This window comes from Pungitius pungitius, chromosome 21 (genome assembly GCF_949316345.1).
Source record: "Pungitius pungitius chromosome 21, fPunPun2.1, whole genome shotgun sequence".
Lineage (NCBI taxonomy): Eukaryota > Metazoa > Chordata > Actinopteri > Perciformes > Gasterosteidae > Pungitius > Pungitius pungitius.
The window spans coordinates 15,706,107-15,725,488 of NC_084920.1; the positions used below are offsets into that span (position 1 = coordinate 15,706,107).

At 48.4% G+C, this 19,382-nt stretch overlaps 1 protein-coding gene across 1 annotated transcript in view; it reads left to right on the forward strand.

The window, feature by feature from the left end:
* Positions 1-19,382, forward strand: part of snx29 (sorting nexin 29) — a 60,039-nt gene that overhangs the window by 17,767 nt on the left and 22,890 nt on the right. Inside the window, exon 14 of the mRNA XM_037463871.2 lies at positions 13,798-13,904. Within this exon, the coding sequence (XP_037319768.2) occupies positions 13,798-13,904 (107 nt within the window). The remainder of the gene's footprint in view (positions 1-13,797; positions 13,905-19,382) is intronic.

The following is a 19,382-nucleotide window of genomic DNA, read 5'->3' on the forward strand; positions in this document are numbered from 1 at the left end:
TTATTTATTTAAAGTCTTCTCTTGTGCAACATCCCCCCAAAAGCGGCGTTTCCTCAGAGAGGCCACGCGCCGCTTCGCCCTCGTCTCCTGGGACATGAAGCTTCGGTGCGTTTCGGCCCCCCCCCCCCCCTGGTGGGGAGGTTTAGTGGCTGCCGGTTGACTGGGGCCAAGGGTCCCCCCCCCCCCCCCCCTCCAACATGGCAGATTGCTCCTCCTTCATTAAGGAAAGATTGGTCTGCCAGTGGCGGGATAGAGATCAGGAGTTACTCGCCGAGGTCGCTCGAGGAGATCGATGAGGGGGCGGGGGGGGGGGGGGGGTCAGAATGATGGAATCCTCCCTCTCTTCCATTTGTCCCCCACAGAGGAGCTGCCTCTATCTCCTCCATCCACTCAGTCCGTCATCCCTGTAGATGAATGCGGCCTCCTGCAGTAACCGCCGCGATGGAGAGGTGCGACCCTAATTTCATAAGCACCGTGTTTCCGTCTTTCTCTCACCTATGCCCCCCCCCCCCCCCCCCCCCCACGATTAACCCGAGCGGCGACGCTCCTGCACTCTGATTGATGCGACGTATTTGCCCGTCTCTGTGTGTACGTGTTTAATTTGGGGATATAAATACGGGGGCTTTGCTCATCCGCGCCGAGGAAACGGATTACACGGCCGCTCAAAACCCAATAAAAGCCTCGGCTGCGTGGCCCCCGGTGTCTCCGTCCCCCCCCCCCCCCCGCCAGCCACCGACCTAATGACTCAATGAGAGGCATTTGTCACCGCTGCCCGCCCTGATAGGAGCGTGTGTCTTATTCATTACACGCATAGATCTGTGTTTATTGGCCTCGGGGGGGTGGGGGGGGGGTCATGCATCCTGGCTCTTGTTGATGTGCAAACTCCTGACTACAATGTTCATATAAACATTGAGCGTGTGTAGATGTCTCCAGTGGCTGTTAATCCCACACTGTGATGCGTGTTTATTGTGGAGGTGGATTTTCATTACTTGTTAACTAATGAGTGGCTGAGTGTTTACAGCGAGAAAAGCAGGTCATGGTGCTGAAAGGGGGGGGCGGGGTCAGTATTACGCTAATGTGTTTAGGTGTGTGTTTCGTTGGGGAATACGGGTGCACCCTCAAATACTGCACCCGTGTTAATTGTCATTTTGCAGGTGTGTGTGTGTGTGTGTCCTAAATTATACTGTGCATTTGTGGAGGGTACTGAACTGGTGTGTAAGTGGTTTGTGTTATGAGGTTATTTACGTCTGGAAGGAGAGAACCAGTTGGGGGGGGGGGCGTCCGTTGGCTTGTCCAGTCGCTGCTCGTTGGCCTCCCAAGTGATGCATATTTTGGATAGCAGGCATTTTATTTGTTACAGGCTTGTTTAGTAAAGTATGCACAAGAAAATTTCCGTTTTGTTGCTGTATTCACTGCTTTCAAGGCCCCCTTGAATGTAAACTATGTTCCCTACGACACACCAAACAGGTCTAAGTAAAGCCAAGATCTCTGTTTCAACTATGAAATCATCTTCAAAAAGGATCACGAGTACGTTGGGATTTTCAAGCTTTACAGACCAAACCGAGACATTGTGCAGAATGTGAGAGCAAGTCAATCGAAAGAAGGAAAGTTCTAATATTCACATCCCCTCAAAGCTTTGTAATGGAGTGAGGCGCCTGTCTCTGAGAGTGGATTAAGTAGAGAGGCTGTGAGTCTGAAGGGGGGGGGGGGGGGGGGGTCTGCCTGCTTCTGGAGATTCACCTCTTCTCTCGCCTCAGGGTGTTTTTTTGAATACACACACACACACACTTACACACACATGCCTCCAGGCCATTATTGTACCTGACACACAAAGCGTGCGTGTGTGTGCATAGGTGTGTGTGTGCATAGGTGTGTGTGTGTGTGTGTGTGCGCGCGCGCGTATAGGCTTAGGTGTGAATAACTGGTCGACATCCTCGTCTTTGTGTTAGAACTTTCACACGTTCACAGTCTTCTAAAGTAACATTCCAGGATCCCATCCAGCGCTCGGTTGGCCTTCACTCTGCGCTCGCCTGTCGCTACCGATTGGCAGCCCAAAGATGTGCCGACTTGTTTCCCGCCACAGCGGCGGCGCTGCGAGGCGGCGGCAGGCGGGTGTGACTTCCGTTAAGTGGAGAAGGAGAGTTCGAGGTGAAGTGTGTGTGTGTGTCTTGAATCTCTTGTTTTTAAAGAGGGGTGTTTTTTTATATTACGACCAACAGCTGCTTGTCCGATACTTTCCACTCGTCCTCTCACAGTTGTTGCAATGCACTGTGGGTAGGTGGGGGGGGGGGGGGGCGAGGCTTGGCTGGAGCGAGGGGGATATTAATCAGAGCTGTGACAGTCCCACACACAGAGCTGATAATGAAACTGTTGGAGCATCTGTCTCTGTTGTCCTCTCCCCTCTTAGTGCCGTCTCCTCACGCTAGAGGACGTTTCATTTGGACCAAAGGCTCCTTCTCACCATGTTTTATCTCGTAGAAGTGGCAAATTGCATAGGGTTTAATTTGAAAGAAATAAAAAAAAGTTCAAAGGGAACCATAAATGAACTGCAGATGTTTGGCTTGAATGAATTATTTTGAATGTGGAAGGTAATGGGGATTTTTATTGCATCAGACGGCTGACATCAGTTACATTTCTGTTACCATAAATGTTTCTTCTCTGTTCCATTTCTACCACGAAACCTCTTCAAAGACTTCTCTACCTTTCTCTGATCGGTGACCTCCGTGCGCTCGTCTTCAGTTCGACGTCTCGCCCTCAATTCAATTCCACGACTGTGACCGTCACAACGTTTACGTGTGCTCTTTGTGGCAGACTTTTTTTACTTTAGGTGAAGCGTGGTCTTAATCCCTGCCTCACCCTCATCATCCGGGGCCAGTCAGCGCCTGCTGTCTCCCCCTCTTCCTCTCCCTCCTCCTCCTCCTCCTCTCTCCCATTGTCCTGCTCTTGTTCCTGCCATTAACGTAATTACGTAATGGCAGGCGTTATTCGGTAGCTCGCCTATTTTGGGAACGCGGCGCCAGCCAAATGGTTTCCCCGACGCTCCGTACGTGGCGGGTGATTGGTCTCGACCTGGCGCCCGCAGTCGGGCTCCTCGAGGCTTCGAAAAAGGGAAAGGGAAAGGGATATAAATGTACAGTGACCCAAATCGTGATTAGAACCGATCTGGCGTAATGGCATGGAGCGAGGAAAGATGATGCATGTCGTAATGACCCTCCAGGTCTTATCCAGGGTCATCACCAGCGGTACGAGGGTCAAACCCGCGGTGACGAGTCGCTTCGACCGCGGCGAGATGGCGTGTCGAGCGGAGGAAGTGCAGTGAAGGTTTATTCTGCTCACCAGCATCCCTGTAATTGTTGTAATAACACTAATGCGTTTAGCAAACCAGGGATCCTGCACATCACAAAAGAACGAGTCCTCTCGTCTGGTCGCAGTCTCCAAACATGTGGGAGTAATCTCTTTTGAGTGATGTGTCTTGGCTTGATTATGAGTTTTTGTTCTCTCCTTTTTTGGAGCACTGCTGGGATTTGGATATGAATATTTACAGTGTTATGCAGATAACTATCCCCGCTCCTTTTGGAGCCCTTTTCTTTTTCTCCAAAACCCCGTGGAGCCTGTGAGAGGCCGCCGCAACTCTCATGATTAAGCAAGCCAGCGCGTCTCTCCGTCTCCTCATCCACGCGTGTGCACATGTGTGTTCTTTCACTAACGCCTCGAGTGTGTAGCTGGTAAGCGCCGCTCTGTGAGATAGCAGCGCCGCTCTGTGATAGCAGCGGCGCCGCTCTGTTTCGTGGTGAAATGTTGCCACACGAGGCATTTCCTGGTTTATCGGCCTTTGGGTTTGTGCGCATGCGTGGTTGCAGTCAGTCATTGGGGCGTGACCCGTATGGTTTTGTGCCGATTGTGACCCTGGAAGGGGCAGCGACCTGTCAATCACAGCCCTCTCCTACATTAACCCAGGAATAGATGCTCTTTGATGTTTTTTTTGTTTTCTCGTCTGTTTTGGTTGCTGTTTTCCTCTTTAATGCCATTGGATAGAAACACATTTGTGGGCCCACAGGAAGGAGCACAGGAAGGTGAGCACTGAAAAGTATTTATAGTGTTTTTCTTCTCTACTAGCTGCCGTATGGTTTAATTTTATATTTCCTTCCACTGCGAAAAAAACAACCATTAAATTCGAGTCTGAAAAATCAATTCGGTGTCGTGACCTCAGCAACAACAGCGGTGCTTATCCCACTCTGCAGGGCCGTTGACCAGCATCATTTCCATAAATCCAGCTGGTGGATGTTGAACGTTGCCGCGGCCTCTGGTGCCTCGACGTTCCTCTGCTGTTATTCACTGTCAACGGTACAGCTTCTCACTACATCATAGCCTCCCCTCCAACAAATAGGCAAACAAATGGAGGCGGGGAGGGGGGGAGGGGGGGGGGGGGTGGTGCTGTGTGTGGAAGCATCCAGAAGGCTCCTCTGTACTGGTCTCATTGAGGTTCCGCTTCGATTCCAACGCGCTTTAACTGCACAGCTCAAGATTTGAAAGTGAAATGACTCTTCTGACCTGCATCAATAATCATTTAAAAAAACTAAAATAAAACCTCTCCTGCTCGTTACACCACTTCCTGTCCAATAAAAGTGGGGTGCTGTACGTAAACACGGATGTGAATAGATTTTGCTTTGATAGTGCAGTGAATGCAGTTGAGATAAATATCATTTTTAGTCCCATGCCTGATTATGATATTACTGTAGATTAACGGCTTTAGCGATTTAAGATTTAACATGATCCGTTCGTTTTTAGCCTGACAATTACGTCCATATTCTCTCGGGTTCCAAATTCCTTTCCACTCTTTACTTTCACTTCTTGTATCTTGCGTCATCGGGCGTTAACGTACATTCAAACAATCCCATAGTGGTTTACCAGCAGGAGACACTGGTCATCGATGTTCAATGCGGACTGAATTCATAACGGAAGCTTCATTATTGGCTTGTCCTCTAGCTGCCCCCCCCCCCCCCCGCTACTGCCCGTCTTCTCTTAAATGGGAAACCTGATTAAATTGAGTTCTTGAAAATTAGCATGTTTCCAGAACTTAATATACATGCAAAACGCGTAGCATCCTTTATGTTGGAATGAGAACAAAAGAAAAAAACCTCTTCTACATCATAATGACGGTGACTCACTTGGAGTGAATCCACTTGTGAGAAGTTTACCCCCCCCCCCCAACCCGCCCTTCTCCCTCGGTGAATCTCACTGTGCTGCAGCCAACTCACTGAAGACATGCTTGTTTTCTAAAAGTCCTTTTGGAGTCCGGATCAAAAGAATTTTCATCGCAACTCAATCAGAGATTGAAATATTTAACGCTCCCTCGTTTCCTTTACGGCTGCTTTCTTCTCCGTCTCTCGCCCTTTTTATTCTCCTGCTCGTTACAGCACTTCCTGTCCGGTCAATAACAGGGACGTCCTTCCTGCAGCTTCAGGAGGACGCAAACAACCAGCTGAATGTACATATTTGATCTTCTTCTGGGTGTTCAGCTTCTTTTCTTCTGCGGGTGGCGCTGATTGAGCTCGCGGCGTTGAAGCCGTTGAACTTTGGCGTGTCTGAGGCCTTCTCAGGCCCAGGTTCCAGGGCTGCTGCAGAGGAGTAGCTTACATGTGATGTGAGGGGGGGGGGGGGGTGGGGGGGTCACTTAACCACTTATCTACAAGCTGCATACGGTGTAGGGACCCTGAGGGCCGATGAACTAATGACCCTCTGATGCAATGTCTTGTCAGCTCGTTATTTAAGGCCTCGATTTGACATGGTCTGGGATTATCTGAAGGATTATTCCTTTTTCCGACGTGATTTGGCTGGAGATTTTGTCTTAAGTGGCTCGCTGCCGCAGCAGATTCTGTTGTTTTTTTTCTTGCCGCAGCAGATGAGATACTGCACCAGCGGAACGGCATAACGAGAGAAATCCCCCCCCCCCCTCCCCCCCACCACCAGAATCTTTAATCCACTGTCCTCATTGCTTCTCCTCTGGCAGCTGAGAAAGGGGAAAAACCCACAAGTAACAGAACCAACCCTTTTCACAGCGAGTGAGGGACCCGATGAGCCACATCGTGAGAGAGAGGAGCAGAAAGGTCGCTGACCTCGCAGAGAGCAGCTCATTGATTTGACAACGGGTTAAAAACATGGTGCCCCCCCCCCCCCCACCCCACATGCCCTTCCACCTCCTCTTCTATTGTCCTCCTGCTCGGAGCGCTGAAGCAAAGATGCCTGATCGGTCTTCGTCGATCCCCTCAGCTGTTATGGATCAGCACCAGGGTGTGGGGGGTGTGGTGGGGGGGGGGGTCTTGTCTCGTGTCTCGTAGAAAGTATCGACTCACTCGAGGGGCACGATTTCTCGTCCACAGGCGCCACAAAATGAAGTCGATATTGGGAAGTAAGGGACAAGAAGAAGCCACTCTGGATTGATTGTGTTTTTCCATTTACCTCTTAGTCCTTTGAAGTATTTCACAAAGATGGATTGGGACTTAACCCTCCAGATACATGGACGCATCCTCCCCCCCCCCCCCTCCCCTGCCGAATGAGCAGTCTTATGAGCTCACTCCAGCAGAAGGGAACAATGACAACGGCGTAACTTTTCCTTCCATAACGGAACAAAGCAAATGTTTGTCTCTGTTAATAATTGCAGCAACAGAGCTTGTCGTTAACGACTCTCTCTCTCTGCATGAAACGGACCTGCTGGGTTCTGGTTTATTTGAATATTGGAGAAGCTTTGAGTGACGTCGACTCGGCAGGATGAATTCAAAGTTTTTCTTTTTAGTCTCCTGTTGGAATAAGTTTGAGGAAAATGAATGCAGCTGATTGGTCATGTGACGTGAGGGCCGGTGGGGATTGGACGGCCGTGCCTCGGTTCTACGTCTCTCTGGCAGTGACCACGTCTTGTGTCTGGCAACCTTTCCGTATGATAATTTCCATAAATACTGCATGTTCATCTCGGTCTGATGACCTCTGTCCTGCCTCACGTCGTCCTGTCTGTTTGTTTCACGTTCTCTCTCACTCTCAGTAGTCTCACACTGTCACCCTCCCTCTGGCTTTCCTTCACCTCTCAAATAGGAAATGTCTAAATTACACTTGCTAATAGCTTGCAGGAGCACTGTTTGCTCTCTGTCTCTCTGCGTCCCCCCCCCCCCACCCCACCCCTCTGTCCTCCTCCATGTAATACTAAGTGAAAGGATTGTTCTTCTCAACTCTTTCAAGGAAGGAAAAACACTCCCCTCTTCTTCAGATGGCAACATCAATTCTTAATGCTCAATCTGCCTTGCTGGTCCCCCCCCCCGTCCCCCCCCCAATCCACCCCCCTCCTCCTGGGGGTGTACAGAACCAGAGCAGAGGGCATCGTCTCAGCTGATCAGTATCTCACTTCACTCCTTTCAAACACTTTCAAGATATGGTCTTCTTTTTAATAAACACACCTGAGTCAAATCCTGATTAAAAGTAAGTCATGCAGGGCGGATCATTAGCATATTAATAAAGAGCCGTTTCAATAATTACTTTCCACCTACAAAACAATCACCAGAAGATTGGCGACCTCGTTTGGCTGCTGCTCGGTTTCCTTTTATTATCGGCCTTAAGAAATAGACACCACAAGTTGAAATAAAGGTCTTAGTTGCTCAACATGACAGATATTAAAAGAAGTAACAGAAATTAAATGATGTGTTTAACCAAATTCAAAGTATTTCATGCTTCTCTAAGGATGCTTTCATTTTCTGGCCTTTAGGGAACCATGACAGCAAAAGGTTCCTTATGTTTCTTCTCCTTGACGTCTAGTTGTGGCTTAGAGGTCCGTTAGCGAGTGCTCTGACGCAGGTGGTTAATCATGTGACCCCCGGTGACCTCTCTCATTAGTCACCCTTGCTAAACGGCGTGTGGGTTGTTCAGTGGGCGGCTTTGAACCGCACAAGACAAATGGCGCCGCGTTGGAAGCAAAGCGGCGCAGGTGCCCTTTAACGGCCGACTATTAGCAAGATAACCAAAAACCAATTAGATTGACTTTCTGAAATGGCAGTCAATTAGAAAAGCTGCTGCACACAGACGGAGCTTCAACTCATTCCAGCTAACGGAAGTTTTGAGTGTTTTTTTTTTGTGCTCGATCGATGGATCGGGCTTTTCTTCCTAATTCACCCGACTAAAAAAACGCATGTTTTCCTGATGTATTCCTGTGTTTTCACCCACAGCGTCGTGCTCCCCGAGCTGCTCCTCTGGCTCTTCTCTCAAACACAATTACACTTTTCAATCACCATTTTGTTCGAGTCCCACTTATTTATTATTTTTTTTCCCCGATCGAATGGACCTCGACGCCTCCAGCTGATTTTTCATGTCAAAAGTCTTTATGATGTGCTGACATAATAATAATAATGGAAAAATAAAATAGAACCTGACACTCTGCACAAGGTGCAAGTAATGTCCTGGCTGCCTTTTGTTTATAGCGATAGTTTTATATCATTTGAATACTGCTGCAGCTCGCTTCGTATTTTAATGGAATGTCCAACACTGACATTTACTGTCCCCCCCCCCCCCCCCCCCGAGCTTGATGGATTCAAACACATGACACACTTTCGTTGAATGATGGCCCCACACACACACACACACACACACACACACAGACTGGGGTTTAGTTCTCTCTCGTAGTTCTCTTTGCAGCATCTTTTGTGGAAGATGCTTTTTTTTTTAAATCTTAAAAGTAAACTTCACCAGGCCGGTTCCTTTCTACAGTTTACGGTGTTTTGATGGACAGGCATCTGTCTTTGTTTTGTGTCACCTGTCAGATACACTCGATTCGATCCCACATTTTGAAATATCAAGTGAATTTTCCATGACTGGGAGCTGGCAGCTTGACTTTTCTACTTCAAGGTGAAGTACACGGCTTAAAAGACACCTGTGAAGAAGAGCCCTTTGTCTGTTGTAGGGGTCTCGGATGCTCTGATGGGTCCGAGTGTTTGCTTCTGTGCCTCTCATAGTAAGAAATAAGAAACCTACGTTGTAGACAAAATGACAGCCAGGCACGAAAGGCGGAGGTTTTGAAGTTTTTATAGCTTTCCATATTTTTTTTTACGGCGCCCATTGAAGGCAGAAATTGGCTTGCTTTTTTCATGATGTCTAAAAAGGTTTCTCTCAATATGCCTCTGGTGCCTCCAGGGTCGACGGATCCCTTTAACAAAACAACTCTGGGTTCTTTTTCATTTGGTTTGATATAAAATAAGCTCTATGACACACACGCGCGTTTGGTTCAGCCTGACGATCTTCACACCGGAAACATTATGATTTATGGTTGTGTGAGAATGAAGAATGAAAGAAATCCGTTGAAGAAAAAAGCCAAACTACGATTCCCATCACGTGAGAAACCAAGAGGCTGTTGAGTCGGACCTCCTGCAATCGTTAGCCCACTTCTCTCCATCTACAACAGCTCATTTCTTATGGCTGTCGTATGTGGACACCCCCCCCCCCGTCCTCACTCTGCTTCGCCAGTCATGACGTGGGCCACGATGTACCCAAAATCAACCACTGTTTTGTTAACTCATTTATTGATGATAAAGCGGGGAACTAACAACTTTTTTCATTATTGGCAAGAGTCTGTGGACTTTAATGGTAAATAATGGACCTGTGTGTCTCATTGTCCCCATGAAACCACCCGAAATATTGACACGCGCCGTTAAAATATCAATTATTAGAGCCACCTTCAACCAAAGTGACCCCCCCCCCCCCCGCATGGAAGCTTACAATAGAGCGTCTGGACCCTCGTTACCAGTTCAATGGCAGGTTAAGTGGGGGCCGCTACTGAGCCTCAATGGAAAGCTGAACTCCACTGCAGCTCTGACGGAGTAAAGACCCGATTCATCAAGCCGTCACATAAATGCTGCAGAATTGAAATTGCATTTTCTGGGATGAAGCTGCACTTCTCAGCATCGTTTTCCTGAAGTGTGAATGAGACTTTTAAGACGCGTTGGAGTGCACCTTCTACGTGTCGAGGACGAGATAAACGCTCGTTTTACTGGGAGACGGAGCCAGAGGCGCTTTGGGCTCCGTCCACCTGTACCTGTGGGCCTCCTCTGGTGATCATCCAATGGCGTCATTCCGTCGTCTTGTCTTTTGTTTGTTGCTCATGATGCTGAATCCTTCATTGTGTACGTAGTCATCAAGATGCTCCGAGTTAACTGCAGTGACGCCGCATTCTCGTGTTGAGGGGAAGCGAATTAACAGAAGACATTTTTCTATTAAAAATGCCATTTGAAGACAAAAGGGGGAAAATAGGTTTTAATTGAGTGAGATCCCGCGTGGCAGCGCAGGAGAAGTGACACGGACGCACTGAAATCCAATTTGTGTTCCCGATTAAGCCGACAGCACTGCCTATCAATATTTATTAGATCATTCCACTTAAAATTAACTTAAACCCAGTATTGATCCCCCTCCCCCCCCTCCTCTCTCCAATGGTCCTGTCACTCGCTAACCTCTCTGAGGTGTGAAGGCTAAATAAAGCCTGACTACTTCAGATTAGAGCCGATGATAACGCATGAAACGTTAATAACACCCGCGGGGTGGAGGGAGGGAAACTGGGTCATCGCAGAACGAGAGCGAGAGAGGAAAGAACTGCGTAGAACACGAGGTCACGTCACACAAGCACATACGTGTTGGCAGCAGCGGGTCTGCACGGAGCCCGGAACACGAAGCCGACCCGAAGGACGGCGTGCGGGCTCCCCGGGATCAGCTGATCGCAGCTGTCGCCGCGTGACGTAATCACATTCCATCCAGGTCCCGGGCGAGCGTCACATGGCCCGCCAGCTAAATCGGGTCATTATGGATACACTAAAACAATTGAGCTTAATGTACTGTTTACTGTCACTGTTTTTTATTTTCTTCTTCCCCAACTTGATCAATTTCCTGTTTACATTTTAATCCCAGAAGCTCCGGGCAGAATCCTCCTTCTACAAATACTGTTTAAAAATGTGTATGTTAATGAGGATTGTTAAAACTAAGGGGATATATTTGATCCTTTTACTGTATTCCCATGGTGCTTTGCTGCTGGCTTTCTGGGGAAATTGCGAGAAAAAAAAAAGTTTTCTAATTGACATGAGACGCAGTTACGAAACGAATTGAAAAGACTTTTCTTTACATCTATTTGATGAAAACACAAAGGCAGAGTAGATTACAGTCAGCATGGGGTCAAAGTGATGCTCATGGTGAGAGTGAATGAACAGAGTAAAAGCAACAAAACAAAACTAAGAGCTAAAAGATGATCTGAAAGGTGGCCTACTGCCATTCCACTAACGAAGGGTCCTGAGGAGGTCACGGCATGGCTGTCCTGGTTACGTCTGGTAAACAGGAAACATCACCATCTGGGTCTGACCTATTCACTGCTCTGAAACTGATGAGGCTTTTGTGTCGAGTGTCGCACTTTTCTTTACATTTCTACCAAGAGGTTTTTTAGTCCAAAGAGTTCGGCCAAATTTTGACCCGGTGTGAGAAAAAAAAGAGATGATTTGTGGCCTGCAGATAAGTGGTTTTCAGCTTTTTTGTGTGATTTGATCTGATTGAAGACAAATGAAAGGAGAGCAAACACACCCACATCCAGATGGTTTCAAAATAACAGTTTTGAGCCTGTTTGCTCGTGGGTTGGTGTTTAATAAAAAGGGTCGAGAAGTGAGGAAGACGATGAGGGGGCAAGGAGGGAGGAATGAAGGTTGCAAGAGGGGAGCCGAGGGTGTACAAGGAGTCACAAATCAATACTTCATGCAGGAGAGGACTCAAACAAAAACAGGGACATGTTTTACGAGCGAGAGGACATGAAAGAAGGTTTCGGGGGCCGAGGAGAGAACAAAGGGGCGGGAGGGAAGGGGCCGTCTCATAAGACGCTGAGAGATGCATTTGATCGCGCTCTGGTGGCGCCGCCGCCGGGAAAGACGTCTTTTATTTAGCGGGCTGCTCGGCCCCCCGGCGCTTGTTTTGTTGCAGCGAGGCGCCGCCGCTCCTGATGGGGCGGCGCGGATCTGATGCTCCGCCTCTGTCCTGCTCTGGAGATCTCAAGGAGAGAGGAAATGTATCACAGCTCCACAACCTCCTTTGCCACCAGTGGTGTGCGTTTTCTCGCCTCCGAGTGGCGCCCACCTCGCTTGGATTACATCTGTGCAGATGTGACCCTCACGCTGCATGTCACAGGCTGCAGGTGTCACGTGGAATTGAATCCGTGTTTTGTGGTGAAATCATTTCCAGCCTTCTTTGAAAAACTCTGACTTTGCTTTCCTGGTTCATGGATGTAACAGTTTGTTGTCTGTGGGAAATTCCCTTTGGTGTGAAGCCATACTGACACACACACACACACACACACACACACACACACACACACACACACAAAACTGGCTGATTATCCCACACACTGATCATTAGAGAGGCTTCTCTGTAGAGGCCCACCGTCAGGTGGAAACCCTGAGGGATACACACACATTGTGGGACAGTGCAGCACTAAGCACACACACACACACACACACTTTTTAATAACATCGTTTCATAATAACATGTGATACTCGTTCTGCAGCAGATGGATTTACAATGCAGCATATTGCTGGTGTGTAGCTCAACATTTCTGATGTTTTCTAAACGACACACACACACACACACACACACACACACACACACACACACACACACACAGTCCCGATGGAGTTGCACTCTGAGAGCTCCAAACTTTCCAAAGCGGTGAACGGACTGTATGTAAATGAGTAGAATCCAGTCCAGCTGTGCCCCCGCCGGCTCGCACACATCTGCCTGCCTGGGTGGGTGTGTTGCTCCTAGAGGTGTGTTATTTCAGACCAGCTGTACGCAGGAACATTCGTGTGCCCCCCCCCTCCACCCCCCCGTTCCCCCTCTCGCTTCCCCAAACACCCTGTGTATATGTTTCATTATTAGGGGCCCTGTCACTGTGACGGGTGACAGAAATCCAACTTACGAGGGGGGGGGCGGCGGCTTTGCACAGCGAGCGTAGTCGTCAGCAATCCTCTTTGTGTGTCTGCTAGTGTGCGTTCGAGTGTTTATTTGATGCCTTTATGCCATCGTGTGTGTGTGTGTGTGTGTTACACTGTGCAGGCCTCCTGTGTGTGCGTGCACAATAGTTGTCGTGGCTATTAGGCTGCTGACTGATGTGTACAGCGCCGTGCCGTCGGTGGGCTGAAGATAAGCCCAGGGATCGTTGTGCTGCCGGCCTGGTGTGTGTGTGTGTGTGTGTGTGTGTGTGTGTGTGTGTGTTAGAAAAGAGAGTTAATGGGTATATACAAGTGTCCACACGTGTGTGTGTGTGTGTGTGTGTGTGTGTGTGTGTGTGAGAGAGAGATTCCACTGGGCTACGTCAATCCAACAGGGCTCTTATTCTGGTACCTGCTGTTGATTCTGCACAGCGGTCCCGTCTACCGGGGGAGTGCATCACGGCGCACGTTTATTTGGGTTCTTTGAAGCCCCCCCCCCCCCCCCCCTCCTCAAGGCCGGTGTGTTGTGTGTTAGCCGAGGTCGCCGTTGATCAACCCGTCTCCCAACCGAGGCCCGACGTCTGCTAAGGGGAGTCGCTCCTCGCTGGGGGGGGGGGGGGGGTTGGGGGGCGGCGATTAGTCGGTGTGTTTTCAGTTTGTTGCCGCTTTAAATAACGTTCGCCATGAGAGCGCGTGGCACGGCGCATCAAACAGCGGCAGGTGACACGGATCGCTGCGGAAGACGACACGTTGCACATCATTGGCATAAATTCTCTCTCTCCATGTCTCTCTCTCTCTCTCTCTCTCTCTGCAGCCATGCCCATGTTGCGGCCGAGTGAGGAGCAGGCTCCGGTCCCACAGAACAAGTCCATGGGGGACGTCGAGGAGCTCGCCGCCAGCTACGAGCGCAAACTCATAGAGGTGAGATCCGCCTCCTTTGGCTCCCTGCAAGAAATCCTACAATTTTAGATTTTCTGGATTTTTGTTTTAGGTTCCGGTACCTCACAGACTCCGATATGCTTTGTATCAAATACTGTATGTACTCATGCTGTGGTTTTATTCAGGCTTAAACAAACACTATTTAACATCCAGCTTCATTTAGCATTCAGACTCAAGTGGTTTCTGTTTTTTTTCCCCTAAAATGTGAAAGATGATGTTCAGTAATACACTCTGCTCATGCTCTTTGTTTTGACATGATGTATTTTTCCATCGACATTTCATTCTTCATAAGTAGGACATTAGGACGCTTGAAAGATGAACTATAAAACTAGTTATTTGGCTTTGTTAGAGAAAAATCCATCTAAATTAAACCCAAAATGTCCCTTCCCACCGGCGCATTGATCTAGAACAGAACCAAGAGCCCGTTCCTCTCAAAGACCTCGATATGGTTGCATGGTACGGCTCTCTAGCCACCGGACGTCAGACATAACGAGGAGACCCCCCCCCCCCACACTAGCAGCACCGTCTGTCTCCTCCAGCGGTTAGCGAGGTGCGAGCGGCGTCCTCATGAATAATTCACCCAGGGTTTTATTTTCCTTTAATAAGAAAGAATTCACTTATTCACGCGCATGTACACCAGCGTGTTTACTTATTCATCTTCATCGGCCCGGCTGTCGGCCTCAATCCGGGCTTTTCACAGCAAAGCCCGGAGGAGTGTTGCGGGACACGATCGGCCAGCATGTCCCCCCCCCCCCCCGCCCCCGTCTGCGCGGTTCTGTCTCTGTGGACCCGGCGCCCGTGCTTTCGGCAGCGAGCTTGGCCCGTGGGCCCCGATGTGGGGATTCAGGAAATGTGCGACTTCCTGATGCAGCCACTGGAACAGAATCTGACTCACCGGGTTATTGATTGTTGGAAATGTCACATCGGCTCTTGTTGAGTAACGACAGGCTGCGCCAGACGCAAATAAATGTTGGACGGGGCTCGGCTTTCATTAACGAGGGAAACGCGTCCGGGTTCTGTGACCCGGTTCACTTTTAATTGAATGAACGCTGAACGCACGCCATTGATTTGGCGATTGTTTTTATTTGAGCCAAATCTGGAGGCTCTTTTCGTCCCTGAGGCCGGCGCCTCTGGGCTCAGCCTCACGTTGCTAAACAGCTGCTGGAGGAGGACCGATGTGTTTGTGTCCACAGATCAGGTGATTTGTAAATTGGCCCGTGAGTGAGCGTTTTTATTTTAAACCCTCCAGAACCGTTTCTTCCCTCCGGCCCGCCTTCTTTCTCCCTCCTTGGCGCCGTGCGCTCCTTCACCTCGGTGAGGGAGCTCAGCGCGTTATTAGAGGCTGAACACAACCACAAATATTTAACTACATTTGAGATTCTTCTTCAGCTTCGATTTAGAAAATAGTTGTTGGCTTCTGAATTAAGAATTCAAAACGCTTTAAAGCTCCATGAAGTAGTTTGTGTGGATCTTGGAGTGAATAAGGTTCTGTTCAGTGGGAAGCTGCCCAGATCATTAGAGCTCAGATCACACAGAATCGCTCCATGAGAAAATATTACTGTGCAAACTGTCGTTATGTAACCCGGCCACTCGGCCTGTGAACCGAGATGTGATGTGTTTAATATAATACAACAGCCTTCAACATTTATGCTGTTTGGACTTATCAGACATCTTGAATTTAAAAAGCGAGGGCTTCATTACATCACAGTACCGCTGTGGACTCGTCTGTGGCCCAAAGCCCGGAGCTTCCGAGCCCAAATTGCTCAGCATCCAGTAAACAAAGGACATTAATGTCCAACGACGTTGGGAGTTACTCCGCAGTCACAATTGTTGTTTAATATGATGTTTTTATTCCTAAATGTTTGCTGCGTTGTATTGATAAGAGGAGGCAGAGCGCTTCAGGAGGATGGAGAAGAGATATGGGTCAGAACCTCCGTGGGGATCAGGGATTCTCCCTTTGATCCACACGCTCATTAATGAACCATAAACAACATCAAGAACAAGGACAACAATTACACGGCACCGACTCGGAGGAGAGACGGTAAATAACCGGGAGGATGTGATCAGAAATGACTGTTTGAATGTGAACCTTTCAAAAGACAAAGAGCTGCATAATGCATGCGATTCTTCTCAGAATAACAAAGTGTTCAGCCGAGCTCTGTGGACAAAAGCTGCTCGTGAGCCCATGAGATGGTTCTTTATTCACATTATTGTCCGCATGTAGCCCTGTGCAGGATGGCAACATGAGACAGAAGTGAACAAATGATGGTTTTGAATCCTTAAAGACCCACAGTGCAGTAAAATCACTTCTCCAGTATTAACACTCGACGTCCCGGCCTTTGGAAGCTTTGCATGTACCTTTAAGCTACTTTTAGTATTGAGCGTAGCGGGGCGGCGGCCTCCTGACGTCATGCGTGTGCCGCTGGTGGCATTAGCGCTTGAACCTCTTTGTCATTTAAAAATAATAAATGATCCGTCTCCGTTGAGATTAGACTCAAACGAAAGGCCTTCTCTGTTATTTCCGTCACCTGCGATGTCCGCTTTCTGCCGTAGCTGATCAGGTTCGTCTCACACCGACGCACTGAAACACGGAGCCTGGAGCTGTGAGCGTTAACACAAGTCCATCATCGTGCAAAGCTAATCTCAACGTGCTTTCAGAGGGTCTCGGTGTTGGAGGAAAACCCGACAGACTGTGCCTTAACATTGTCACCGCAGCGTCACTTCAGAGTCATAATGCTCTGAACGTGTGATCCGAGCGCAACAAGACGTCTGCACCACCAGCCACATTGTGCCTTTTTTTTTTTTTTGTTGTCTTTTCGATTGGTCCATCTGGCCTCACACTTCTTAAACTCATCTTTCTTCTTCTCCACCTCAGTTCATAGTGGAGAGCACAGCTTGTGATGTCTATATTGGTCCTTTCTCACCCTCTTTTCTTCCTCCTCTTCCTCCGCCCGTCTCTCAGTCTCTTATTGGAGCAGCTGTGCCGAAGTGAGTCAGAAACCCAGATAGAGACACACAGAGCTGCTTTTGCGTTTACAGTTCAGTCCGTTTTTCTGGTTGAGGTCTCGCCCCGTTTGAGATGATGTCGATGTTCAAACGAACCCGTCGCAGCCTGCCGTCGGGTCTCCCTTCTGCACAGGAGTTGATCTCGCTCGGGGACATCGATCGACGCGCTTATCGCAAACCCGGATGCGCTGAAGTAGATTAATATAAATGCATGCAGAATGCAGAATGCGCAGCCAGGGCTTTCTGCGCCTTTTGTTAATCGGCTCTGACAGAGATGGATGAGGGAGGGCATCGGGTTGCTGTGTGTTTCTTTGAGGGTGTGAATTGGAGTGTTTGTGTGAGAGCGCGTGCGGTCAGCGTCACCATGGTAGCAGTTAGCTGTGATGACTCCAGCGGGGCCAAACGCATCCTACTAACCCAAAGCCTGCAGGCCTGATGCCCCCCCTCATATCAGGACATGAACGTTTCCTTTTGCAACCGTATGCCAAACATGAGGGAAGTGCGCAGTGGAGCTTTTGTTGTGTTGTATCTATTTTTGCATAGTGCGAGTTGTCCTTTTTAAGTTTCTAAATGACAAAATATCTGTTTTGAAGAGAACAACCAACGTAGACGCTGGTGTTTGCTGTGAACATCTGGTACATCTCCCATTAATAACCACTGCATCGTAATCGACGTACTTGGGTTTTATACTTTGTCATTTTTCACGGTACAAATGATATTTGTTCCATTTGAAAACAGTAACCCTGAAGCCATGAAAAAAACATTGTCCATTTCTTAATTTAAAATGTGTGCCAACAGGAAGCCTGTTCCTTTGCCAGATCTTTTTTCCTCTCGTTGCTCTGGATCCAATGAAATTATAGGTCAGCGCGAAGTTGATTCCACCCAAATAACCGATTGATCTGAGGCTGAATAACGGTAGCCGGTACTCTGCGTCTCTTGTCACCTTAACCTCCTTTATAGTAAAAGCCGGCGGCCTCGTGCATCCATGTGTGTGCATGCATAGCATCGGAAATTGTTCCATAGCACCAGTTTTCAAAAATACTTACCTACCTTCAGCACAGGGTTGGTACCCCGTGGCAAACCTTCCTCTAGTAAACTTTAAGCTGGTGTCTGTGGGTCCGTTTCCCAGCCTGGAGTCTCGTGTTTCTGCCTCGTGGAGCCGTCGGCTTCATTGTGATGTTTTCTTGTCCTTTTTGGTTTCTCCTTTTTTTCTGGTTTTCACACCAAAAGCTTTTCAAGCTGGAACTCCACCGGCTTGAAGGAAGTCGTGAGCCGGTCCGTCACCTTCCAGAGGAACACCTCTTTGCTGAGGCTGCGGGTGTCGGCAGAAAAGAGTAAAAACCACTGATTCAACCCTCTCCATATTTTCCAGTCTTTTGTGCGGTTTAACTGCACTCTAAACCCAACCGGTTCTGACGCTGCCTTTGGGCTCCTCAAGTCTCCATAAGTACCTGTTACCTGGATGTGTTGTTCTGTCTGCCTGCCTATTGGCCCGTGTCCGATCGGACGAGGCCTTTCCCTGGACTGGACTGGAGAAGGTCGGCTGCATGTGGCCCCTCGTCGCATGTGAGGTGCAGGCGTGACCCCTGCGTTTAATAGAAGGTGGAGAAGGTGAACTTGATTAAACCCATCGGCCACACACACACACACCCACACACACACACACACCAGTGGAGTGTGTGTGTGTGTGTGTGTGTGTGTGTGTGTGGTCGAGCAGGAACGCGTCGCCCCACAACTCTTAAACAGGACGTTACAGAATACAAAATGAATTTGAAGCGTGAAGAAACCCAATTAATTCTCAGGGAGAGGGAGTTAATCAGTTTGTCACTCTGAAGTCATATGTGTGTGTGTGTGTGTGTGTGTGTGTGAGAGACCAAACGTGGAGGCAAGAACTGCTCTCAGGATCCAAACGGGAGGAATGAAGATTCATTTTTGAGCTGCGGTCTTATTTGTTTTTTATGTGCTTAGATTTCCCATCTGCTGTGTTTTATGGCCTCATGTGATCCTGTTGTTAAGAGAGACTGAGCAGCTTGGTTTGATTAAATCTGACTCCCATCAGGTTGTTGATGTGTACTCCTCAGAGTGGAGAACTTGGGTTGTTTTCCAGTATTGATCACCCTTCAGTAAGAAGGAAGATACGTGCAGACCTTTTCTTTTTTTCCAAAAGTTGAGCTCTATTTCGCTGAAGGGGATTGAAGTCCTTTCAAAAGTTCTAGACTTGTAACTAATCTAGTTAATACTTTGCTGTAATTACAGCCTTTTGAGCTCAGGTTGTGTTTACCTGCCTGAGGATACACGCATCATTATTCACCTAATAACGTCTGAACTGCAGTAATTCAGAGAGACAAAGACGGAGAATCCCAGGAAACACTTTCTCTCACAGCTGTTGTCTTGTGAGTTCAATGGAATTGTGTGTTTTTATATTATGTATTTAATACTCTTTGATATCTAATT